The sequence below is a fragment of the Canis lupus genome, chromosome 37, assembly GCF_003254725.2.
Source record: "Canis lupus dingo isolate Sandy chromosome 37, ASM325472v2, whole genome shotgun sequence".
Lineage (NCBI taxonomy): Eukaryota > Metazoa > Chordata > Mammalia > Carnivora > Canidae > Canis > Canis lupus.
The window spans coordinates 1,933,630-1,961,328 of NC_064279.1; the positions used below are offsets into that span (position 1 = coordinate 1,933,630).

General features: G+C 38.0%; 1 protein-coding gene across 9 annotated transcripts in view; it reads right to left on the reverse strand.

Annotated features, from left to right (window-relative positions):
• STAT4 (signal transducer and activator of transcription 4) overlaps positions 1-27,699 on the reverse strand; it is a 118,855-nt gene that overhangs the window by 18,227 nt on the left and 72,929 nt on the right. For 8 of the 9 annotated variants that reach the window (XR_003134276.3, XR_003134275.3, XM_025441578.3 and 5 more), the window contains 11 exons: positions 22,583-22,681; positions 20,432-20,524; positions 19,255-19,333; positions 17,032-17,117; positions 15,216-15,367; positions 13,035-13,193; positions 12,231-12,323; positions 8,855-8,914; positions 8,528-8,545; positions 8,346-8,439; positions 6,455-6,499 (listed from right to left, as the gene is read on the reverse strand). Coding sequence is in view for 7 of the 9 variants with exons in the window: in XM_025441578.3 (XP_025297363.1) it covers positions 6,455-6,499; positions 8,346-8,439; positions 8,528-8,545; positions 8,855-8,914; positions 12,231-12,323; positions 13,035-13,193; positions 15,216-15,367; positions 17,032-17,117; positions 19,255-19,333; positions 20,432-20,524; positions 22,583-22,681 (978 nt within the window). In the remaining 2 variants the exon portion in view is untranslated. Of the gene's footprint in view, positions 1-6,454; positions 6,500-8,345; positions 8,440-8,527; positions 8,546-8,854; positions 8,915-12,230; positions 12,324-13,034; positions 13,194-15,215; positions 15,368-17,031; positions 17,118-19,254; positions 19,334-20,431; positions 20,525-22,582; positions 22,682-23,347; positions 23,476-27,699 lie in introns of all 9 variants that reach the window. The other variant, XM_025441579.3, reaches the window with a different exon arrangement.

Genomic DNA, 27,699 nt, shown 5'->3' on the forward strand with positions numbered 1-27,699 from the left:
TTCCTTTCACATTCTCACTAAGTTCAGTGGACAGGATGAGGCAAGCCTGTGTAGGACACTTAAGAGGCCTGAGGCAAGTACACAGATGGAGACCCACAAACCACACGGGTAAACACTTGACCATTATAAATCAAGTTAACAAACTGTTAAAATATGATATAGCTCCTGCTTTGACCTCTAAGTTTCATATGACCTAGTTGGCCAGGTTTTAACTGCTCAAAGTTCACTGGAACATGGTGGCCTGGAGAGAGCGGGGCCGTTCTGGACCATTGCCCACCCTCTTCTCCTCCACCTCTGTGAGGGGCCTCACCAGCCAGTGTGGCCCATAGGCCTCTGCTTGTACCTACAAGTTTGCACTGATGGTGCCATCTGCGCTTGGGACTCCAGGGAAGCTCACTGCCTCGATCCCACAGACGTCCTTCTCTGTCGGGAGGGCCACAGCCGGAGGACAGCTAACGGGAGTCTTTTTGACTATGAGGCCCCACCCCTCCCCCATACTAGTCTCTAGAGTTTAACTTCCACAACTAAATGCACACATGATCTAATTACTCATTATGGATAATTTGCTCAGGCCTTTGTGTCATGGGGCCTGTGTGTTCACCATCCCAAGTGTGAGAAACCAGGACTCTGTAGACAGAGCAATGACACTCAGAGTTGTCCATGAACTTTGGAAAAAGACGACATGCTTTACTCATCACTTTACTGAACTGGAATATGGATGGCAAGAGCTTTCCTCAGTGATCCAAACTCGTTTCTTTTTTAAAAAAGATTATTTATTTGAGCAAGAGAGAGAGGGAATGCAGGGGAAGAGGCCGAGGGAGAGAATCTTCAAGCAGACTCCCTGCTGAGTGCGAAGCCCAATGTGGGGCTCGATCCCAGGACCCTGAGATCATGACCGGAGCCGAAGTCAGACGCTTAGCCAACTGAACCACCCAGGCGCCCCCAAGCTAATTTCTAATGATGACTTAAAGCCCCGGATGCAGTAGTGAGGCACATTTAGAGTGAAATACAGCAAGGAAGTCAACACTATATAATAGACGTGCCTGGAGAAAAGCAGCTCTGACGAAAGGAAGCACCACTGACTTTGAAAGCTCACACGGCTGCCCATCACAGCCTTTATGCTTTATCAGTGCCATCCAGGCCAGGGCTACTATTCAAGTTCGCACTGCCAGGATGCATTCCTCGGAGACTGGGGAAAACGTCACAGATAAGACGCATCACTAACGGCTGTGTTTAAAAGCCACTCTAATCATCTGAGATGATTATGGATTTAAAATATCCTTATTTGTGGTGTTTATAGTCTACGGCACTGAATGACGTGAATGGATTGACTTCATTGTACTTGTAAAGAAAAGCACACATTGCATCATCTGCCATAACCACCTGGCCAGGCTCACCTGGACACGAAAATACACAACCTTATGAAAGGCAGGGAGACATGTCACCATATTCTTTTTCTCTTTCCTATGCTCTATGCCTAATAATACACCCTGGGAATCTAGAATATGTGAATAAACATATTATCATGCTATTAAATCTAGAATATGTGAATAACATAAGTCATATGTTATGACTCTGGACTTGAGGAAACCTCTTTTAAGAAAATACACTGGGATAAGGCAAATTTTCATCTAAATTCCTTGCTCACTTTTTTTTTTTAAAGGATTCTATTTGTTTATTTGAGAGAGAGAGAGAGCGCACAAGCAGGGGGGGAAGAGCAGAGGGAGAGGAACAGCAGAACCCCGCTGAGCACAGAGCCTGAAACAGGGCTGGACCGCAAGATCCTGGGACCACGACCTGAGCTGCAGTCAAGAGCTGCCCGAGCCACCCAGGCGGCCTTCCTTGCTCATCTCTAAACAAGCCATAATCTGTGATAATGTTGCTCCGTGGACTAGAAAACAATGAATGATAATCTATTCACTTAATTAACACCTTCTGAGTACCTACCATGTACCAGACACTGAGCTGGATGCTGGGAAACAAAGATCCGAGCGGGAAATAATGGTACAATCACACGAGAGACCGACCTCAATCACAGAACAACTAATTCTCAGCCCATAAAATAAGGGGACTATACGGAAGGTGTCCCATACAAAGTCTACACACTTAGTGTCATTCTTGTATCAACGTCACTCTTAAAAAGTGTGGCCACTACTTAAACTGTTCAGAAGGGAATCAGCTTTCTGTGACAACGGCTGGGCTGGCTGGCGCGTGAACGTGTATCTGTGCTTGAGAACAGCGAACCTTGAAAGAACATCTGTTTGGCTCTTTTGTTCGATGAATCTCAAGTCACCCAGGCTCTACTAATAGCTTCTTTAGGCTTCATGACTTCCCACCATATAAACAAAATTACCTGATACCTTAGTCTGTGGCTAAACCTCATTTGTCAGTTAAAGCCCATGACAGAGAGCAAACTCGAGAGGCTGCATTCCAGCTTGCCTGTTCAAACAGTTTCCACATTTCAACGATACTCTCTAGCTAGCTTTTTGCCAGAGAAGGACCTCTGGGAAAGCCTGCTTCCTGGGAATGTTTATTTTACAAGGACAACCTGATGCCTTCCAGGTTTGGCCATTTGCTAGGAGATGGGATTGTTTCTTTGCGGCGGCTCTTCCAAGGAAAGAACAAAGGGGGGAGAAAGGAGCAATAATTGTTAGCCTTGATTTTGCGACAGCACATCGACAGATTTCCCATGGGGGGGGGGGTTGTGAAATTGCAAAGGAAATTATTAAAATTAAATTCATTTTCTTTTACAAAAAAGTAAAGACCATACTCTAGTTTGCACTTTTGCATATTATAGAGCCTTAGTCAAAAAAGCTTCAGAAATTGTCTAAATCCAATGGTTTTCAAATATTTCAAATTTCAATAATATTGAAACGTATTCTTGAAAAGAACTTTACTACCTGGGTTCCAATCTGTAAAATATATAAAATAGAGCGACTGAATAGGGGTGGGTGACCCAGAGCTCCACCTTTCACCCCCTCCCCCAATCCACAGGTGGCTCCTAAGGAACCTCTTTGCTTGTTCTGCAACAGTACGGGTCTAATGCAACTTCCTCCCTTTACCTAATCCTACAGCTGAGACCCCCAGCACATCCTGACCGACCCCCTCATTTTGGACACTGTGAGTCAAACAGCCCCATATGGGGTGCTTGGGAGGCTTAGAGTGGGCGCCCCTGGGGAAACCATCACTCATGGTGTCTTGGTGTGTTCCCAATCTTTTAGTAAGTATCCAGTCCAAGTTCTGACAACCACAAAAGCAGAACTGAGGTGCCCAGTGTGCGTGTGTGCGCGTGTGCTGCACACAGGGGCAGGCCAAGTAGGAACCCAAGACATGTGATCCCATAAAAAGGGCTTACATACATGGTGCTTTGAGAGCTCAGGGATCTGGAATCAGAGAAGTATGTGCCAGGGGCCCTTGAAAGGGAACATCCAAGCACTTTGGCAGGTGGCAGAGGTAAGGACGGGCGGCGTGTCCTAAGTCAGGGGTCATCTTTACAGATACTTCTCCACCGGGGTCAATACCTGTTGTTCACACATGGGCGGCCCTGGGGCTCTGATCAGCGCAGCGCAGCCGACTCTCCCCATGTCCCATCTCCCGTGGTCCTTTTAACCACCCCATGAGCGCAGGTCAACGTGATCCCCATTTTCAGGTAACGGAACGGGGGGGTCAGTGATGCCTCTGAGAGGCAGACCCCGCCACGGTGCTAGTTCCAATCCCCAACTGACGGGTGGAGGAGTTAAGGGAGAGGTCAACAACATTTTCTGAGAAAGCACTATTTTAAATTTCTTCTAAACTCTCTAAGGATTCTGGTGCGAGATGGCTACGTGATTTCTGAGTGGGTGGGCAGGGTGAGACCGTAACAGCAGCAGCTGGAGAAAGGATGGGTGCTACTCGCATGCTCACAAAGGCCTCCCTGACAGGAATCCCAGCAGATGGAGCGAGCGTGTGAGCAAGGGGCAGGAGGGGGTCACAGAGCAGTGCCAACCAGGGCCGCTTCTCCCAGCGCAGGTTTTCTGATCCCAGAGGCAGCCTGGCATAGTGGCCAAGAGCATGGACACGGGAGCCCCACTTTGAATCTTGGCCCGACCCCTGCGTGCCTCAGTTTCCCTCATTAAATGAGTACGCTCATAGTATCCACTTCATAGCACTGTCACAAGAAGTACATCAATCAACGTCAGTGAAGCTCTTATTGCCCAGTATAGAGTAAATGCCACAGGAGGATTTGTTCAGTAAATTCTTATCAGGCCATATCACTCCCGCTGCAGGTTCTCACAGATAAGCAACATCTATCCGAATTTTGAAAATGAGGTATAATGTCCTAGCTTCCTGATTTCCTGACATTTTGGTTACTACGACCTCTGTCCCTATGACTTTATGAACTCTATTTTATCACTAGATCTTCCCCAAGCTTTTTCCTGACTTCTTTTGATCACTCCTACTGCCTGGCCAAGCCCCTGATCCTTTGATCATCTTTCTGAGGCCACTTCATATCTTTTGTGACTTTTCAGTTGTTTCTGTAGGACAGGAAACGACTTCGGGGCCTTGTGGTGTGTTTTAAACGTACCCAGGCGTCATCTTACAATTTTATCAACAGGGGGAGCTCAAGGAATTAGCTTAGAATAAAACTGAGCTGGCAAAGAGGGGAAAAAAGGAGAAGGATAAAATCATTCTGACACGACTGCATGATTTTGGTATTAATCAGAAAACAATAGGAAATACGTTCGCAGTAATATACGCAGACAGTGTTAATAAGACATTGCTTGGTTATTCTATAGTAGAGGATGATTTACATGGATTTTCATCTCTAGGGAAACCCAAGTAAAGACTTTGATTTTACGTTTATAAAGATGACAATGTATTGGAGAGTTGAGCTATTTAGATTTATTCCCATTTGATCTGTTTTACTTAAGAAAAGCTCAGAAAGCATTGTATTTAGTCTATTCAGACTTAGCAGATACTACTCAGGGATGTTACTCTGCATCACTGGCCAAAGTTCCAGTGAGATGCGTGAAATGACTTTTTAATTTATAATGTGCTAATGTTCCAATTAGGAAATTTGGGAAATCTCTACGGATTTCTATAAGGTGGGAAGAATAAATCCTATCTATCTGGTTTACTAGAATATCCTTTAACTCAAAAGCTCTGCTTCTGTGATATCTAGGCGATAGAGACCTGTTTGCAGCTCTGCCCTAAGCCAAGGCTCTACCCTGGCTCATCTTTGGTGCGACTGTGCTATTTGGCAAATGCTCTTTAAGACACAATTAAGGGGATGAAGAATTCTTGGGAGGGAAAATGCAGAGCATTAAACCTCTTGTGGTCAATCTTTGTGGTTTTGTGGAGAGGGCTAGATTGGTTGCAGTTGAATGCTGGATTTATAAAGTGCTTTTCCCTTCCAAATAATTCAAAGAGATTTCTCTTAGAAGCTGTGACTGTCAAGCCAGGAGACTGAATCCTTACCACCACACCAGGAATAAGCCTCACTGCTTTATAACTACATTGTGTAGATGATCTTACATATACAGCATCTCTGAGCAGAGAGTGCTGGGCATTACTACCCTGATCCGTTAGAGGAAAAAAATGCAATTTTTCTCCATCAGATCATTTGCCAAGGATCACATTTTCAGTCACTGTCAGAATGGACTCAAATCCAGGTTTTCTAATTCCAAATATGTAGGGCGTACACATATGCCCTGGCATCTAGGCCAACTAAACAGACGATCTCCAAGGCCACTTTCAATTCAGGATCTGACCACTCTATCATTTACGGACTCAAATGCAAGCACTTGGACCACATCAGTTTGTTCTGTTAATCAGTTCATCCAGTGGAATGCAAACCTTAAGTACAAGGGCAAGGTAATTGATACCATAAATTAATAGGACTGTTTTTCACCTGTGATTTTCATATACTATGTCATGAAGTTTGAGACTTGCCTCTTATCTGTGGAAAATGAGTGATTTTAAGATATTTTGCAATAGTGGAAGATTGACTAAAGAAATTATGGCACACCTGTAAGATGCAATACAGTGCAACCACTTTAAATGCTTATCTCCAAGAGTATTAAGGTTATAGAAAGCTGCTCACCTTATATTGTTATGTGCGGGGGGGAAAAACAGGTTATGAAACAATATGTATATACACTTAAGCTAATATGTACATAGATGTAAGTTAATATATACAAGTTAATATAACTTGTAAGTTACAAGGTAGGTAGAATGACGTGAACCAAATGCTAATAGTTGTTCTTTTAAGAAGGTATTATTATATGCAATTTCTGTTTTCTCCTTTTTAAGACAAACTTTCTTACACTGTAATTATCAAGCTTTAATTTGTAACTAGACAGACACAAGTTTGACTTTATATTTAACGATAAAGGGCAGTTGAAAAACTTTGTAAAAATATGATATTATAGGGTTGCTTCCTTAAAAGGATTATCTTGTAGAAAACATTTTGTACCTCATTTCCTTTGCTTCCAGCACTGGACTTCATTTCCTTTGGTTGCTTTGCAAAAAAATAAAAACCCAGAAAACAAAAAACAAACAAAGAACAGTGTTTAGATGGAGAAGCATCATCAATTAAATATCAAGTTGGTCATACCTAGTGTAGTCATTTCCTTGGCTACAATTTTCCTTTTAGAATGGTACCCAGATGTCTAACATAGTTGCCTAAAAAGAAGCCTCCTGTTTCATCTCATGGGATGCCCCACTTTAGAAACCTTCACTGAGGTAAGTGAGCAAGCTGACGTACTAATAAGACTACGCTTTTCAGCCAACATTTTGGAAAGAGGAAATCATGCTGGGATGTTTTAAAATCTGCTCAGCACTCCCTTGTACCTGGAAAATATCATCTGAGCTAAACCATGATGATTCTCAATCCCTGTGAAACTAAGTCCAATGCAAAGGATTGGGAAAACAAACGATGGGATAGTGTGCCATATGGCACAGTAAGCTACTAAATGGCATTAGAGACTTCCTGACACAAAAATGGTCAGGATAGAGGTTACTTAATTAAACAGAGGGGCAGACAATAATTTATATAGTGTGTACAATCTGATCCCACTTAAAAAGTACATATACATGTATGTATAAGAGAATGAAAACTATGGATGTTAATAGTGTTACAAGGTAGGGAGATACAGGTGATTTTTAATTTTAAAATTTTTGCCTCTCTGATTTTCTTTTTTTTTCTTTTTTTCTCTCTGATTTTCTACATTTAGTTTTATATTAAAAAGCAATTAAAATTATTATGCAAAAAATAATATATTTAAAAATGCTTTGCTACTAGAAGAGGACTGCAAAAAGTAAGGTTTTGTTAATTTATATATTATACCTGCTGGAAGAAAGACCTAACCTTTTTTGGTATGTTCCTTTTTTTTTTTACCACATGACTTTTTTGAGAGACAGACATCTCTAAGTTAAGGATCTCTTACAGCTTTATTTATTAGCAAACACTGTCCATTGTTGAAAATTTCTTAAGGATAGAAATTGAACTTAAGCAAAAAGAGTGCCAGTTAAAAGGATACATAATACATGACTCGTCATTTCATTTTATTTATTTATCAGTATCACGCTGGAGGGATTCAGTTAAAAAGGTACTCTTCACTACTAAAGATCAAACAAAAACAAAAATCAAAACCAAAAACCATAAGCTTGCATATGCAGGTATCTGTGAACTTAAATTTTATCTTTAAGAAAGACCCCTTGAGGCTGATTCAGTGGCGCCCCAACATTCAGGTGAGGAACTTCCTAAATGTTAAGAAACCACGAGTAACATGCATCGACAAGAAAGCAGTAGAGTCTTTGGGAATCTAAGAGCTATGCAAAGAATTAGAAAGAAAGCAGGAAGAGAACTCTAGGTTAAGAGGAAGTGGTAAAAACAAGAAGCAACCGGGTGAGGCCGGGTCAGAAGCTTTCTAGACATGCCAAAGCAAACTGCGTGCAACTGTCATACCCAGGAACATCCTGCTTCCTCAAGCTACTCCTAAAATGAAAGCACCTTCGGCCAGACATGTGGTTGCTGGATATCGTTTCTTGGAGAGATTTAAAAAAATGAAATCAGGAATGCCTCTCCATTATAAGACCAATTATCTCTGTCATCATTACCAAAATATATTGACCAACTGGCATCTGTATTTGGGTACTGTATCACCATTGTTGAGAACTCGGACTTCTGAGTTAAAGTTCCTTACTCTTTCTAATATTTCAATGACGCCATATTTTATTTCTCAATATGGCCCTTAATCTCACATAAGCAACCCCCCAAACCCCAAATACACTGAATTACAAGGCCTATTTGTAAAGACATGTCTGATTCAGGGAGGGGGAGAAGCTTGTGTAATTGAACTCACCAAATGTCTAAATTCTACTGAGAGACTCCCGTTAGAAGATTCTTCAATGGACATGGCTTTGACATGAGTTCCACAAAGGACAAATCTTCGATTGCTAGAGAGAAAATCTTAGCTATTTACACGTTCTCAGGTAAAATATATTTATGAGAACAGCAAAAACAATTCTAAAATGAATTTCTTACCTTAGAGTTGAAACGTTCCTGTAAAATCAAGAAGATTCCTTAAAATGAGCTATTTTATAGACCTAGTAAAAACTTTCCTTGATACTTTAGGGGACAGTATAATATAGTCCTAATTTTCATTTCAAGACTTTATAGTAAAATTTTTTAAAGTAAGTCTTCATTGGAGTTCTATTAAATGTTTGAACTTCAAAGTCAAATATTTGAAGTACATTGATATGTAATGTTAGAGAAATACATTAAAAGTTTGAAATTATTCTATAAAATGAGGAAAGTTCTTTTTTTAAAAAGTCTCACATTTTCATGTTTCAAAATGAAATTAGAACTTACTTGTCAATTGATGCTTTCACCTTTACCTGATAGTTTAGTTCTGGCAATTTTATTAATAGTCTGGAGAGACATATAAATAAAGAATCAGAGGCAAAAATTAAAAGTGCTAAAAAACTTTTTATAATTAAATATTTAAATATATTTATGTCATATATACAAATCAAATTTAGGTTATCTCTAGTTATATGTTAGCGTGTTTTTAAAATATCTAATTCTTTACTGAATCACTGTATTGCACACTTGCAACTAATATAACACTGTATAGTAACTATATTGTAATTAAAATAAAACAAAAACAAGTAAAAATAAAAATGTCCAATTCCTCTTTAGTTTGTCATGTAATTAATATTGACACCAGTCACTTAATATCATATTGACAAAAACTTGGAAAGTATTTTCAGTTGATGTGTGTTGGGTAATACATTGGCTAGGTCAGAAAAATACATATATATATATATATATATATACACATACATATATATATATATTTTGGTTAAAGCTCAAATCTAGGTTAAATGTATAAATATAAGAAAAATTCTTTGCAAATTTATTAATATCACTCCATTTTATTCTCGTATCATTAAAAAACTCTAAGTTTAGAAAACTAAATGTTTTGATGATCACTGTTTTATGGTAAAAATACTGAGAAAGATCAGACCTTGGTGGAATGTGAAAAATTCCAATTCAAATGCATTTGCAATCTTTAAATACACTATGAAAATGACAACAAAAATGTGCATAACTAAAAAAGATCGAACTCCAAGCAAATAAGTGATGAAAGATCAGAGTAATAATTCTTCTAATTTCTTCTGATGTCAGCTCCTCCTTTATTCTTTTGCTTTCCTCAACTCCTCTGAGTTGTAACCTCTCATAGATCCTCTCTGCGGGTTCAGTCTAATTTCAGAGATACTAATTGAATCACTCATTCACTTACCCCAATCATGCACTCATCCCAAACCCCAATCATTCTCTCAGCATGTATTGAACATCTCATCTAGACCCAGTACAGCCCTAGGTACTAAAGAATTGGTGAAGACTAGGGAAGGGAGAAGTGTGGGGACACGGCTATACATCAAAGGAAGAAGTCCAGCTAAATATAGTAGTAGATGGAATATGGAGAATGGTGATAAGCAACTGATGGGCAATGGAGAAATGTAATCATAGATGATAGCCCAAGCAAAAGTGTGGGCAGAATGTGACAAATGTTGCTTAACTATCCTATACAAAGCACAGGATTGGTTTTAGGGTTGGGAATATGATGTGTGTAGCTGTTAGCAGTGAGAAGTGAGAAGGTCATGTGAAGTAAGGATCTTACTTCAGAATCTGATTCACTGGAAGACGGTGATGTCACCCTTCCCTTAGAAATAGGAGGATGGAATGCTATGGTAGGGAGGGGTTTTAGGGAAAATACTAAGTAAAGGATCATTTATCAAGATGGTGGAGAACAGGGGTACAGGGAAGAAGGACAGGGACCCAACAGAAAGGTGGAAGAGGAAAGTGGAAACACTCAAGTCAGGGACTAATTAATGGTCAGTAGCCCTGGCAATTAGTTCAAACAACATGCAAGGTGATGCCCATTCAAGAGGCCTCTTCCACTCAGAACTCTTGGCTAAGCAATCTCTACTCATCTCCCTTTTTGTCCCAGAGAGAATCTTAGACTTATCATATAATCTACAGAGGTGTCTCAAGGAAAAGTAGGATGCCCGCCACCCCTCTATCCTATTTCTCTTTAGTGTTACTATCTTCTGGGTTATATAGAGATGTGAGGATGAAGAAGGAACTTTTGAAAGTCATAACATTTTAAAAGAAATTGTCCTCTGGCTTTTGTTCTTGGTTCTTAAGTTCTTGCAAAATTCACACAAAGGAAATGACTAAGAATTTCAGGGGACACCTGGGACTCAGTGGTTGAGCATCTGCCTTTAGCTCAGGGAGTGATCTTGGGGTCCCAGATCTAGTCCTGCATCGAGCTCCCTGCGGGGAGCCTGCTTCTCCCTCTGCCTGTGTCTCTGCCTCTCTCTTTGTCTCTCATGAATGAATAAATAAAATCTTAAAAAAAAAAAAAGAATTTCATGTAAGGTATTTAAAATGCAAGTTAAAGAAAAATGCCTTTCCTTTAAAAGTGGAGTTCTGAGTTGGTAGATGTTAACTAAGCTTAGTGTAGTAATCATTTTGCAGTTTACAGAAGTCATTACTCTGTTCAGCTTAAACTTCTCAAGTGCTGTATGTCAATTACATTTCAATAAAATGGAAATGAATAAAATGAAATAAAAATAAAGTTCTTTTTTTTAAAGATTTTATTTATTTATTTATTTATTCATGAAAGACTGAGAGATAGAGAGAGCCAGAAACAAAGGCAGAGGGAGAAGCAGGCTCCATGCACTGGGAGCCCGATGTGGGACTCGATCCCGGGTCTCCAGGATCGCGCCTTGGGCCAAAGGCGGGCGCCAAACCGCTGCGCCACCCAGGGATCCCTAAAAATAAAGTTCTAATAGTGATATGTGATCAGGGACCCTATCATGAGGCCCTAAATCAATTATCTACTGTGTTATCACCACTTCCTGTCCTATCAGAGGTGATTTAGTGATTAGGAATTTAAAAGCTTGGGGCCTTTGGGGATTGATGCATGAATGAAAATCTTCAAAAGTTCAAGCTCAAATTCATTATTTTAAAAGTTGTTAAGGAAAATGATATGTTTTGGTTACTCAGCTAATGGAAAGGACCAAATGCATGGACAAAGCAACAATAACATGAAAGTCGTATATCTTTAAATCAGGTACATAGTAAGGATATGTTGAAAATTACAACGTTGAGATTTTTCATAAAAATCCTATAAGCTAGTTGCTGGGCAATCACAGGGGAAGAATGTGCCAATATTGTTTCCTGGGCAAGATATTCAAAGTCTTCCATATTCTGTCCCCAATCTACTCAATTTTGCCTCTCTCTGCTTCACATGCTTGCAAAACAGACCCAGAAAGTCATTATTTCTGTAGTCTGGCTCTCTTACAATCCCACTCTCCTTCCCTCTCTGCTCTTCCTGCGAGGTCTTTGGCCCTCAAAGGGGCCACAAGACTTCTCCAGACTCTCCAGTCTTCTCCCAACTGATCTTTTCAGCAATTGATCCCATGATGCCCCATATTGTGATTCCAAGCGTTCATGCTAATGTCCCTCATGTCTTTATATTTACTGTCACATTCTTTACAGGCAGGGCCCTCATATTAACATTTCTGAGAGTATCCACCATAGCTCAGTGCTGGGCATGCAGGAGGCATTTAATATAGAAGAGTTGAATGAAAGGCACTATGAGAGAAATTAGTCTTAATTAAGCAGTGGCCGTGGCCCCACAAACAAATGGAAAGATAGAGCACATGCTGCCTACCTTAGCTTTACAGTGAACTGAATGAGAGTTTTAAGTACCATCGGTCTCTGTGGGTGGGTTGGCATGCATGGCTGTCGTTCAACCACAAATGAGCTAGATTAAAAGGAAATAAAGCACATCATTTGAGAACACTGAAAATATTGTCAGGCTGAAAACCACAGAGAAACAGGATGCTGTCCTCTTAAGAAATCCAAATTTTCTTTACTTACAAGCTATTCAAACCTCCTTTAAACTCAAATCTTTCCAAAAGCTTCTCATAAATTATTACTAGGAGATGGAAAAAAAATGCCTAAAGATTGTCCCTTAAATAACAGCAGTAAATAATTCTTAATTGTTATTCTTGAGTCGAGAATAAAAGCCTATTTTTATCAAACTAAACATAAAGTAAAAAGTTAATTTCATGTCATCTTTGAACTGGATATTAGAATTTCTGGTACATAGTTGTGTTTTTTTTTTTTTTCTTTAGATGAGCTTATACACATACACATGGCTTCTACCCTTCATATCTTGGATATATACTTGAGAAATCATTGAAATCTTCTTTTCTAAAATGTTAAAAATGAACTTCAGCTGGATGTTGTGCTTGGCTTATAGAAAACTGAATCAGTTTTTGGGAGAAGTGATGAATAAATAGCGAAGAGCAGAAATGTTTCTGGAACTCTCTGGAGCCTCAATTCACCTTACCTTGAGGCTCACTGTTTAACACATCCCTATCCTGCTTTGCCTGAACACCAAAACCCCAGCCAGGATATCCTTACAACCCCACGGGATGGAGGCTGCCATGACACATTTAAATTTACTTACTTCTTAAAAAGGTTGTAGATCAAGAAGGTGACTCTTTCTAGCAGATGTGCTCTTTGCATGGGGATGGGGTCCCCTTCGTAGGTCATTTTAGTAGACTGTTCCTCTAATTTCTCCAATTGCCTTCTGAGTTGGAACAGGCTTTCCGCCAACAGTGTAAAGCTATTGAACATCAAATGAAAATCAGCAGATGGTTTCCCCACTTAACAATCTACCGTTTTAACTATTAACTGCATTAGCAAAAAATAAATTCCTAAATAATTATTCAATTAACAAAATCATTCACTTAATTCCATTAAAGGTTAGTGACAGTTCTTTATGTTTATTTCTCTAATCTCTTCTTTCCTCTGAGATGTATGATACATGGAAAATGTTTTCAATGTTTTGTCATTGATACCTGTAGTAATAAACATCATTTATAAAATTTTGTCAACTTCTGGAACCGAATCCCTTTTAACAGTTGTTTTAAAAGTCTGTTAAACATATATACGGTACTCAGTAATGGGTAAAGAAAGAGCAAATTTAAAACTTTAAAGATACATGATATGAAGAATGTTGTGTAAGAATACTAAAAAACAAAAACAATATGAAATGGACTCCCTTCCCCAATGTTTTTACAAATCCTAAGTATTAGCCAAAAATTATCTGCCTAGAGAAAGGTATGGCTTAGAGTGTTACTGTGTGGTGATTTCACCTCGGAAATGGAGGTGGGAACTTGGGCCTGAAGTCTAGGGAAGAGATATTCCGAAGTGGACACCCAAGGGACCATCAACTAGAGAGGAGGCAGGATGTCTGGACAGACTTGGTAAGTCCATCTGACCCTGACAGCAGCTCTTTCTACTTAAAAGTTTACTCCCTACGTAGTGCTGCGATGGAAGGATCTGTCAACCCCCCACTGATTGTGGTATAAGCACTGTTATCTACTAGGTTCTTGATTGCTTCCTTTGTTGTTTATTATTTTTATTATTATATTATACTTTATTATTGTGTATATTACTGTTTATTATCACAGTGAGGTTAGAGAATCAAAGCATCCCTCCAAGGAAAATCAGTATGTTTTAAAAATTGCCCAATTTATTACTGTTCTTGAGAAGCAGGCCTGGCAGGGGAGAGCTTTTAGTGCCAGTGGCCCCAGTTATGATATATTTCCATCATATTGAATTGTACCCTTTATTTTTTTAAAAGATTTTATTTATCTTTTCATGAGACACACAGAGAGAGGCAGAGACTTAGGCAGAGGGAGAAGCAGGTTCCCTCGGGGAGCCTCATGTGGGATTCGATCCCAGGACCCCGGGATCACGCCCTAAGCCAAAGGCAGATGCTCAACTCCTTAGCCACCCTGAATTGTACCCTTTAAAAGCAATTTTAGATTTCAACTGAACTTTTTCCTTCTTTTTCATTATTTTTTTCTAAGTGTTCTTCCATCAGATAAATTTATTTTGCATTGCTGATGAAAACTTTATCAACATTTTTTCTTCTAATACAATAGGCAGTATCTGTATATGATTGCATATGTGCATGCATGGGGTATGGTAGCCATCTGAGATTTTTCATTTAAATACAATCACTTCGTTGAAAACACAAAAAGAATGTTTAACTCCAACTTTCTTAAGATACACCTTTAAAAGCTGAGATACCTTTATTCAAGCTTTTGAAGCTACTGCTTCTTATGTCCTTAGAGAAAGTTGTACTCATTGCTGGTTTCAAAAATTCATTGGACTCTTTTAGGGTTAATTTAGTATATGAGAGAACTAAGCAATTCTTATGCCTTCTATAGATTTCTATAGATGTTTTATTTTTTGCCCCAAGGGAATACAATTAAAAATATGTATACAGGGGATCCCTGGGTGGCTCAGAGGTTTAGCGCTGCCTTCCACCCAGGGTATGATCCTGGAGCCCTGGGATCAAGTCCCACGTTGGGCTCCCTGCAGGGAGCCTGCTTTTTCCTCTGCCTGTCTCTGCCTCTCTCTCTCTCTATGTCTCTCATGAATAAATAAATAAAATCTTAAAAAAAGTACGTATACACCTATTTGTTCTCAACTGTGGAGTTCCCAGCTGCTAATAAACCATCAATAAACTGAATTAATTTATGTTTTGGTCTAAGCCTGCCTTCTCTGGCTGAGCGACACTGAAGTTTTGTACTTCCTGTGGTTTTCTCTAGAAACTAAAGTCAATTTGTTTTACCAGTTTTGAAGCTGGTCGAGCCCATTGTGGAGTGGCCCTCCAATGCAGGCGATCTGTTGTCGCCTCTTCCAGTCCTGCAACTCTTCCATTAGCATGCTGTTCATTAGTAAGTCGGTTTCATTTACTATTTGTGTCATCTTACTGAGGGCTTCCTAAAAACAAAGGTGACTACTGAAAAGATTTTCATGAGATACAACCAACATCACTCATAATTCAATCCGGGAAACAATCTGTCTGACCTGGGGGATAAATGCTTGGTTAAAATTGTCACCAAAAACAAAAAAACAAAAACAAAAACAAAAACAAAACAATAAAATAAAATCCTCACCAAATATTTTATTGGATACTACCTTCTATTTACCATAGCACTGCCCTTTCAAACTATTAAATCATTATAATTAAATGTTATAAAGAAAGAAGCATATGACCACAGTTCACAATCTCAGAACATCTCATAATATCATTTAGTATCATTTAGTACAAAACCAAATACATTGAGTTTGTAACTCTTGTGACAATATTGCATCTTCTAGTCATACATCTTCTGCTTTTTAAAAAGACATACATTAAATTGATGTTCTTATAAATACATGCATTTAAAATGTAGTGCCTAAAGTTGAGCCTCTTTGTGTTAGTCTTTTTAGGACTTTATCTGGGTTGAAGGAAGAGGAGTAGAGAAGTATAATTTTTAAAGGCCTAGGAATTAGAAGGTGTGAATTCCTATCCCAATTTAGTGACAAGCCAATTGAATTTGGATAAACCACTTAACTTTGCTATACATATAGTACAGATTTGTTATGCACAAAAGCACTAGTTCATCTTTTTAAAAAATATTTATTTATTTATTTATTTATTTATTTATTTATTTATTTATGATAGTCACAGAGAGAGAGAGAGAGAGAGAGAGAGGCAGAGACACAGGCAGAGGGAGAAGCAGGCTCCATGCACCGGGAGCCCGATGTGGGATTCGATCCCGGGTCTCCAGGATCGCGCCCTGGGCCAAAGGCAGGCACTAAACCGCTGCGCCACCCAGGGATCCCCACTAGTTCATCTTGATTGAATATTTGCATGTTTAAAATCTGATATCTAACTGTTAAAGCTTATAATGTAGGATGAAAATAAATTTTACATTTATTTGTGCTCACACAAATTTCTGCACAAAAAAATGAAGCTGAGCTTTTAGAAATAAACACTTGATTTATCAGTGACTGCTCAAATTTCAATTGCATTTATTTTCAAGGAGATAGAGAAAGTTGAAATAGAAATGTTTCTCCTCTTTTAAAATATTTCATTGAGCCAGAAAAAATTTCCTTTCCTTGAAAGGAGATTAGATTGAACGTGTTCAGTTGTCAATGAACTACCCTGCAATCTATGAAATTATTTAGCATGAGGCCATTTTTCAGAGTGGAAACTGGAACACTGCTTTTTTCTAGTAAAATTTTAGTAGCCATCAAGTAATATTTTAATTATACATGTGTAGCAGAACCCACATCAACATATTAAGTACAGAAACTAAAACAGTCACGTCTGAGATCGTGGTAAATAAAAACTGGGTAAAACGTTCTCCTTGGAATTAATGGTAGCTACAGTGAATGTACTGCATAAAAAAGATAAACTCTACAGAGGGCCAGCTTTGTAAACTTGGGAAGAGAAGCATGGCAAACAGGATGGCACTCTTCCTAGAAACATTGCCATTTATTCATTCAGCTCAAATAGAACTGAATGAATCCAAAAGCTTGATTCTTTTCAGTAGGAGGAGCAAATATAGGAAAAGGAGAAAGATAGGCAAAAGGTCAAATTAAAGTTCTTCACTAACCTTTCTCTTGAAGTCGAGACTGTTAAGCATTTCTTGCAGAGTCAAAACTTCCTGATTCATTAGGGCGTTGTTCTTGTCCCCCTGATCTGTGAAGGAAGAGAGATAAGATGTAGAGTCTTCTCCAAGGCAAAGCTCTCGGACCGTCTGCTGCAACCCCATCCTTAAATCCTATACTCCAAGAGCCTAAATGCGGCCTTTGGAGATGAGCTTGAGAGTAAGTCCCTATCTGCTCATTTGCCAGGAAAGATCACTTCCAAGCAAGCCAGGGAGGAGCTTTCTACCTTACAGACCTTGACACAAGACCATTCTTCACACCATGGTTTTTTCTGGGATGGGGACAGAGGTAAAAATATTTTTGAAATGCATTCCTTTTTAGATACTTCTACGTTGATGACAACCCTAACGGGATGGCCCAAGTAGGAAAGGAAAGGAGCCTGTCTTTGTGCCTATTATTAAATCATATTTGACTCCTGCTGACCCTTTTACCCACATGTTCCCACTCTACTTTTTATCCAGGAATTACGGAAAACTGCCTGGAAGGGTCGCAGTTTTATTTACTTAGTCTCATGAATTAATAAAGACTAAATCCTTTGCTTTCCTTTTTTTTTTTTTCCCTTTGCAAAATGGGCTGGCCTCACAATAAAACTAGAAGTACAAAGTAAGAAAAATTTCTGACTGATAAAACCCCAAATAGTTTATCTTCTTAAATGGGAGACGTGCAATAAACGTTGTATTATTTAACTTGAACATTTAACTTTATTGGTTTATAGCAAGTGATGGTCTATACCAACCACTGCTGTCTAGGAGTGTCCTGCAACTCTGAACATTTTAAATATCATTTCACTGAAGTCAATACATCCTGAAGGGGCCAGGAGAACAAATCATTCCTAATCTATGCCAAACAAGATTCCTATCCTAACATCCCTGCTTTTAAATCTGAGATGAAAGTTAATCATCCATTTCCTTCCAGATAAATCCTAAACTAACATTTCAACAGTTAAAGATGCTTCTGTAAATAAACGATTTCTATCCAGTTTGTTTTTTTAATTATTTTAAAATAATTTTAGAATTACAAAAGAGTTGCAAAAATAGTTCCCATTTGCCCTTTATCCAGCTTCCTTTAATTTCTTACAGAAGCATAGCACAATTATTGAAGCCAGTGAATTAACATTGGTACAACCCTATTAACTAATCTAGATCTAATTGGAATTTCTCTGTTGTCCCACTAATGGCAACAAACTTCAAATGATCAATCCTGTTACTTGTAAATTGTAGGCCTTGTAAATATTCTCATTCTTCCTTTCCATTACTTTTTTCCCTTTCTTTCCATTTAAAAAAACTCCATCTAATTGTAAACAAACTCAATGTTCAACCACAAAAAGACAAATAATTGCAGTGTCATTTTGTCATTTATACAATTACTGAAATTATGTCTGAACATTTTTTATGATTTGGGAAAATACTTAAAACTTTAGAATGCAATACACAAAACTATGTAAAGGATTATCTCAATTTTTTTTTGCAACTAGATATATATGAATTTGAACATACAGGGAAAAAGCTGGAAGGAGATAAACTAACATTTTGACAGCGTTTATCTGGAATTTTAGTGGAATTTTGTGTGACTTTTTATTTTTTAATGCTTTTGTCTATTTTCCAAATTTCCTACAGTGAATCACATTTCTACTTACAATTTTTTAAATTATTATTATTTATTAAAGGATGCTCTACGCCAGTTGGGGCTTGAACTCATGAACCTGAGATCAAGAATTGTGGGCTCTATTGACTGAGCCAGCCAGGTGCCTCACATTTCTATTTACGATCTTAAAAATTATATTAAAAAACTCACCTAGGGATGAAATTAGTAATTTCCTGATCATACTAGGCAACTATCATTACTTCTGTTGGGCGTGATAATGATATTTTGATTCTATAGGAGAATGTTTTTAGGTTTTGGAGATGCGTGCCAAAGTAGGAGTGACTTCTCATGAGCTTTATAATTTATTTTAAATTGGTTGGTAATATGTATATATATTTATGTTTATATTTATATTGAGAGAAAAGGAGGACTCACAATACTCCTGCACTATCTCTTCAAAACAAAAACAAATGCACTTCACTTAGAGAAGTAGGTCAATTTATCAATTTTGTCAGTGAAGAGGAAATTCTAGTCATGTTGTCTTTATGTCCCTAAGTAGAATTATAGACAAAATAAAAGCTTACCCATTGTCTGGATTGTTTTATACCTGTAGTCAAATTCATCTTGTAGGTCTTCTAAATATTTGGTGTCTTGTTCTGTCATCTTTTTACAAAAGAAAACATACTCTGTTCTAATTAAGCATGTCAGTGAAACATCATCATCAGTAATTCTTTTTTTTTTTAAAAAGATTTTATTTATTTATTCATGACAGACACAAAGACAGAGGCAGAGACACAGGCAGAGGGAGAAGCAGGCTCCCCATGGGGAGCCTGACATGGGTGTCGGTCCTGGGAGCCCGGGGTCACGCCTGGAGCCTAAGGTAGATGCTCAACCACTGAGCCACCCGGGCATCCCCATCAGTATTTTAAAATGCACGGTTTGGCGCTTCCAGCCTCCCATCACATCCTGGCCTAAGTGTATAGAAACTACATTTCTAAAGAGCTATGCCCATGAAGGTTGACTAGTGCTAGAAGAACCATACTAAATTTGCTCTTCCATTTGCTTTTCCTGATTATTTGGAAATCTTTCAGCATCTTGCCTCTTATGTGTCATTTGGTACTAAATGAGAAATCTCATTAGAGATTACTAATATCTTTTGTTGCTTGAGAATATGGATACGTTTTCCCTTTGAGTTCCATATAACTGTATTAATGTACCAACTATCTTCTCACTTAAAGTCTCTATTCTAGTCTGCTGTAGTTTATGGCAATTCAGTCTACATTTTTCCTCCCTATTTCTTAGAAAAATATCTATGCTTCCTCTACATGTCCTGTCTGTTTCTGTTTTGAGATTTCAATTTGCTCTTCTCCAGACCCGGTGTTCTCTCTGTGTTCAGACATAACAGACATTAAGTGCCAAGATCTGGGCTAAAGGCTTTTCTTCTATCACCTCATGTAGTCCTCACAACAATCCTGTGCTGGGGGTCACCCTCACTTTTACAGATGAAGATAGAGACTTACGGATGCAAAGGTTTAGAGGCCTCAGGTTTGGTGGAGTAGGCCCAGTCTCCAGTAAATTGAATCTGAAAAGCTCCCCTCAAAGAAATCGTTCATAATATGAACATAGTGTGTAAGAGATAATGATTATCAAATTGCCCTACGATTTCTGTATGGACTAACTTTGGGTCTATAAGAAAAAGGTGCACAGCTAGATGTATGGGGGTGGTGGCGAGCCTTGCTAGGGGTCTATGAGATCACTCACCTGCACGCTATTTTTAATGGCAGCTACTTTGTGCTCCACATTCCTCTGCCTTTCTGAAACTGAAGAACTTTGTAAAGATTTCTCCAGAGGTCCCTGGAAAAAGAATGTCTTGATATTTCAGTGATGCTAATAAAAGAAGTTTATGATAAATGTAGTATACCTTGAACTGAGGTTTGAATTCATATGATACGGAATACCATACAGCCATTAAAAAGTATACTTTAGAAAAATATTTAATGACATTTAAAGTGGAATTAAGTTGTTAAGAAATAGAGCAAATTATAAAAACATATATTTATGAACCATCTTCCATATATATATGTGTATGTATAAATATATGGATATATGTCTAGACAAGTAAACTCAAGTACGTATGACTGGAAGAACATACATACTAAAACGTTATCATTATGTAAGTGAAATTACAGATGATTTTATGGCTTAAACTTCTTAATTTTCTATACCAGACCTATGTTACTTTTGTAATTCTATAAAATGAATACATGTAATTTAAAATTGAGCATAGTGAAACTACATTAGACTGGACTTAAATTCAGGACTAGGGATGTTGAATCTGCTAGAATGAGACTTACTTTTACAACTGGAACTGGAACAAAGGGAGTTTACCAAAGAATATTTTAAAATGTTAGTCTGGTTAAATAGAAACTCTAACCAACTCTTCCAAGCACCATTTCTTGGTCATTCAAATAATCTAACATTGAGTGTTTTTGGATATAGAGACACTGACTGTGTCCTTAGGTATCAAGCTACATCGATACCCAGATGAGAGTTAGCAAGTCGGCAACCCCTCTACCTTAGAGTTCAGTGAGGAGCTCTGGATGGTTAGAAAGGCGGACGACTTGACTGAGCAAATCAGTGGAAGACCCTCAAGTAGAAACAATGTGCTTGGCGGTCAATCAAATGCTCTTTCAACTACACCACACTCTTGAGATTGGAAAAAATATAAAATCCCTCTCTCTCATTTCAGCTTCCATTATTTCTCTCTCTCTCTGAGATATATATATATATTTTTTTCCACATATTTGTGTATTGGTTTGAAGGTTTGAAAATCACAAACCAGTGCTTCTCTTGTGGTAGCATGTGGTACTGGCAGATTATTTGTAGCTTCTAATTTGACTGCTATCTGACATTTGAAGACACCACACACACACACACACACACACACTCTAAAATGACTGGAGATAAGAGGATATATGTGAGAATATCACATATTAGTAGTAACAGCATCTTAATTTTTACCTAAAAAGCACTAAATCAAACTATATTTTAGAAGCACTATACTTTAGATTTTAAATCAAATAAAAATGATACGATCCTTCACCTAAAAAAATGAAGAACAAATTGTTAAAATTTCATACTTCTCCAAAAACAATCATAACCTGACATAACTAAGCCTAAAGATTTTTAACTGCTCAAAAAAATATATTTTCTTGGACCTTTATAAATAAATATAGTGGTGTGATCTGCTAAATTATGGAGGACTTCATCTGAAAAATAGATTACTTACATACTCTTTCCTTTTTATAAGGATTAACTGAAAAAGTATTACCCAAAACTTCAATGATTCATCTATTTGTCTTTGATGGGGGCTCTGAATTCATTCAGGATAGTGTGACAACATATAATCTAAAATATGGCAGGGTAAAATACATTGAAACAATCAACAAGCAAGTATTTATGGAATTTCCATAAGATAACATTTTGGGTGTGGAGTAGTTTTGGACTTGTGGGGTAGGAAATCAGAAGCCATGGAAGGTTTTGAGCAAGGTCATTCCCTGAGGATAAACATGCTGAGGGAAACAAAGTCCAAATTGTAGTTAGGAATTCAGCTAGGGGGCAGTTAACTATATATGTTATTTTAAGACCATGGACCAAGAGTGTGACCAATGGAAACAGAAGAATGTATAAATAGGATTCCAGAAACAAACTCTAGAAAGACTTGGTAATTATCTCAGGATGAAGGGAGAGAAAAGGAATTACTCAAAGATGATCCTAAGACCTTGACTCCAAGTGCTTGGAAGGATGGAGGCACCATTAACATAGGTAGAAGGAGCTGGCTGGGAAGAAAAGAATGTTTCAGAAAAATTGAGTTCAGGGTCATAACAAGACCACAAGTTCAGAAAATATTACCTGAACAGGCATGTTGGCTGCAGCCAATATTCTCCTCTCTTCCCTTAAACAATTTGAAATGACCACAGCTACATGCATTGGATTTCCATGAAATTTTCCCTGAAGAAAAGTGAGCAAAAACAAACATAAAAGCTCAAATATATACATTGTAGGAGAACATCACTACTTACAAATCAAAAATAATCTCCCAATAAATATATGAAATTATTTGGGACTTGTTTCCACAATCCACTCTAAAGCCACAGAAACCTGTATTGGGAATGAAACTCCTATGTAGCATATTGCTCTCTCTTCAAAAATCATTTTAGTAATTAAAAATAATTCTTGAACACCTCTGTAGGAAAGGTCCTGAACACACACCCAGGAAGATCCATTTATTTAGGGTAAGTTTTAGGTAAAAGAGTTGCTTCTTTGCAAATTATGAACCAGGGCGGCCCCAGGTGTCCACTTGTTCGCTCTGTACTTTATGGTATGCTTAAAGCACTCTTTCAGCCCCTCTTTGGTGGTGTTCATGTTGACTAGCTTTTAACTACGTGAATTTGCTGGAATAAGACTATCACGCATTTCAGCAATTATATTTTTATCACATCAAGGCATATACATTTTTTATCACCCCTAAGGATGCTGCACTGGCAGCCCATAGGTTTAATTCAGCCACTAGATATGCTGCATAAGTTAAATATCATAACCCCTTCAGAAGGAGCATGTCCACCCACAGCTGCCATCGTGCCCACCACTGAGTAACCCAGGCACTAATTTACCTACCTGCCAGGACCCTGTAGTTATTTGAGTTGTCTGAGTTTATAGGACTAATTCCAACAACACCATCATTTTAGTCAGTAGTGTTAAACTTCTTTATCAATAGACCTTTTCCAAACCAGGGTTAACAGGAGCTTAATAAATGTAGACAAATACACTTATTTAGTTTCCCTCTACCCTCCTTTCTGAAGGACATGCTAATTATCTCCGAAATGGTCAAAAGGGTCGATAACTGAAAAAATAAAGTAACAATCCATAAAGTGGAAAATTAACAATTAATCAAAAGGAAGATTATACAGATTGAACAAACTAAAGGGTCTTTCAATGGAAGCAATGAGGTTGTAAACATTTTTATGACCTTCACTGCTGCCACAATTTTCTTAGATGATGCACATTCATTAGGACTTGTATTTGTAAAACTAGGGTAAATACCAAGTTCCTGAGTTCCTACTCTTCCATATTCTACAGCCTTCAAAACTCTTTTTTTCCCTCTTAAGTCAGAGAGCTCCAAAAGAAAAAACAAACGTGAATTGACAGAAGCTCATAAGTTAAGAAATCCAAATGATCCTATTTATTGAGCAGATACACCAAATTTCCCATTTCTGCATGCCGACAATTTCAGATTCTGTCTCGTTGGAATTTGTTCCTGTTGTTAATTCTCTGATCTACTGGTGTTTTCCATATACCTTCCTATCAACTTCCTAAGAAAAACGTTTCCTCATTTTGCCTTTATTTTTAAAATACTCGTTAAAAATAAAAGGCTTCTTCTAGGGCTCCTTTGGAGGCTCTGTTGCTCACATAAACTTGAAAACTCCTCTTCCTGTCCAAGTGCTGGAGTTCCTCTAAGACCCGGAAAATCACCATTATTCGTCCTTGTGTTTCTCACCATTATAGGAGCTTTTCCATGATCATTCAGATATTTTCTTTCAATGCTTCTCAGCCTCATTGTGCACATTTTCATTTTCCTTTCCTACCTGCACTGTTTACCTTCCCTTTGATTCAGCTTTTCCTCATGCACAGGAGCACCACTGTGTTCATCTAGGCTATCTTTTCACTTCCTTTTTCCATTTTCCTGACTTAGTCCCTTACACTTAAATGTATGAGACAAAAACTTCTTAAGGAAAATTGATCATTACAGATTAAAAACCAAATTGGTGCTTTTTATTTTTGTAAATATCAAAGATGTACTCATGTTCACCTTTCAGTTATCACGTATATGGACCTCAAAAAAAAAAAAAAAAAAGGCAACCAAAACCAAAACCAAACCAAAGCAAACCAAAACAACACCCCTGAGTGTGTGTTGGTGGGAGGAAGAGAATGTCAGAGAGAGAAAAACTGCACATTTTGTGTGTCTGTCTCATGTATGGTTAGTACATCGGTGATTTATCTTTTCCCAAGAGGCAGTGTATGGAAGTTTTTAAGTGAAGTCAAAATTATTAATTCTTCCATTTATAGTTAATGCTTTTTATGACTTATGAAATCTTGCTCTAACCTGCAGTCATGGAGCTTTTTTTCCTCTGTTAAGCCTTTATAATGTTGTCTTTTGTTGTAATTCGCTTGGAGCTTGTTAATAATATGAGGTCCTTTTCACACTTTTCTTTCTTTTTTTTTTTCACATTTTTCTATACATATACTCAGTTCTAAGAGTATTTATTGAACATTCTGCTATTTCACCATGCTCTATTGGGCCAGTTCTTTCATAAATCATGTGTCCACGTGTGGATGGGTTTGCTTCTGAACTTCACTCCATCTTAGAATTCTATCTCTGTTTTGTCAACAGCTTATTTTAAATATTAGAGCTTTATAATAAGTTTTGAAGTCAAGGAGAATAGCTTTCTTTGCATGTCCCTATAAATTTTGAGAACTACCTTGTCAACCTGCACACACATAGCCACGTTGAGCATTTGAATTGCATGGTATCTTTAGATGCATTTGGGAGACTTAGCATTCTTTATAATTATGTTCTAATCTATTTATTTGGGTCTTCTTTAATGCCTCTCTATTAAGCATTATAATTATCTATAGGGATCTTACCTATTTTTTATTAGGTTTATTTCCATATAATTGGTATTTTGATAACAGAATAAATGGTATCTTTCTTTCCTAATTATTTTTGCTGCATTTATTGATTTTGAAACTATCAACTTTGCTAAACTCTTGACTCTAATAATGAGTTTTTTTTTAAGATTTATTTATTCATGAGAGACACAGAGAGAGGCAGAGACACAGGCAGAGGGAGAAGCAGGCTCCATGCAGGGAGACCAACATGGGACTCGATCCCAGGACTCCAGGATCATGCCCTGGGCTGAAGGCAGGCGCTTAACCTCTGAGCCATCCAGGTGTCCCTAATAATGAGTTTTTAATATCTCTTATCAATTCTAACAATTTATATGTAGACTATCTTGAATTTTCTATATACACAAATCATATCTTGTATGAATATTGATAACATTTTTCTCCCTTTTCTAACATCTAACTTGCATCAGAAATTTTACCTTCATCCTAAGTCTTATTTAGAAATGTACTGGTTAATTTCCAAACATAAGGGTTTTCTACTTATCTGTTTAACTGATTTTTTTTAAAAACTTTTTATTTATTTTTTTTATTTGAAGGAAAGAGAGCATGCAAGTGGGGGGTTAGGAGCAGAGGAGAGAGAGAGAGAATCTTAAGCAGGCTCCATGCCCAGCATGGAGCCCAATGTGGGGCTCCATCTCAAGACTCAGAGATCATGACCTGAGCAGAAACCAAGAGTCAGATGCCCCTTAACTGTTTTTTTTTTTTAAATAGATTTAAAAATTCTAATCAGAGATTATGTTCTGAGTGACTTCAGCCACTTAGAATTTGCTGAGAATTGCTTTGTGGCCCAGCAGATGGATCTTTTGTAAGCTTGTGGAGAAGCAGTTGTTCAGTGCAAAATGTCTTATACAGGATCATTAACCCAAATTTGTTCATTGTTTTGTTCAAATTTCTGCATCCTTGTGGATTTTTTTCCCTAGTTAATATTATCAGTTATTGAAAGAGGCACATTAAAATCTATTCTGTGGATTTTTCTCCTTGTGGTGCTGTCATACACATTCAGACTTATATATTACCAGTGAGTCAAACCTTCCATTTCTGCGAACTGAACTTTAATGATGCTCTTAGCTTTGAAACAAAAATATAAACTATGACATAATGCTTTTTTATCACTTGGAATTTTTATTTCATACTTATGGAAAGAACTGGATTTATTTCTACAGAGATATAATACTAAAATCACATATCAGGGGCATCTGGGGGGCTCAGTGGTTGAGCAGCTGCCTTTGGCTCAGGGCGTGATCCCTGGGTCCTGGGATGGACTCCCACTTTGGGCTCCCCGCATAGAGCCTGCTTCTCCCTCTGCCTATGTCTCTGCCTCTCTCTGTGTGGCTCTCATGAATAAATAAATAAAATCTTTTAAAAAATAAAATAAAATCACATATCAGGGGATGCCTGGGTGGCTCAGTGGTTGAGCGTCTGCCTTCAGCTCAGGGAGTGATCCCGGGTCCAGAAATCTAGTCCTGCATCGGGCTCCCTGGGAGGAGCCTGCTTCTCCTTCTGCCTAGGTCTCTGCCTCTCTCTCTCTCTCTCTCTGTGTCTCATGAATAAATAAATCTTTAAAAATTTTTTTAAAAAATCACATATCAGTACTGTGTATATATAAAAAGGGTAAATACATATGAAGTAAATTGGTTAATGCATTCTAAAACCTCTTCACATATTTAGAATTCAAATTTTTTGAATCTCTTCAACTTAGAGTCTTTGGCATTCATATTTTTCAATAAAATAATGTCCTCTAGGATGTCAAGAATGTCGGTGATGCAGCATTTCTTTAAAGTGTGCACAACTGGGGATCCCTGGGTGGCTCAGTGGTTTGGGGCCTGCCTTCGGCCCAGGGCGTGATCCTGGAGTCCCGGGATTGAGTCCTGTGTCGGGCTCCCAGCATGGAGCCTGCTTATCCCTCTGCCTGTGTCTCTGCCTCTCTCTCTCTCTCTCTCTCTCTCTCTCTATCATAAATAAATTTTAAAAAATCTTTAAAGTGTGCACAACTACTGTCTCCATTCTGTAAATTTTGATGCTGGCACTTTCTTGATCTTACCAAAAGTTCTTAGTAGAAAATTTTCAGACAAGAACGAGGACTCAGATTCACACTCCGTCTGCAAATGGTCCTTATATGGTTTGTTGACAGAAACACTGAGGGATCGTAGTGGCCTAGTCATGCCATCATGATTAACAACCATATCACTATACTTTTAGATGAAATTATTATTTAAGTGTTCAGAAATATGTCCATAAAATCACCGAGGACCAGAATATATAGTAGGTTCCTGGGAGTCTAT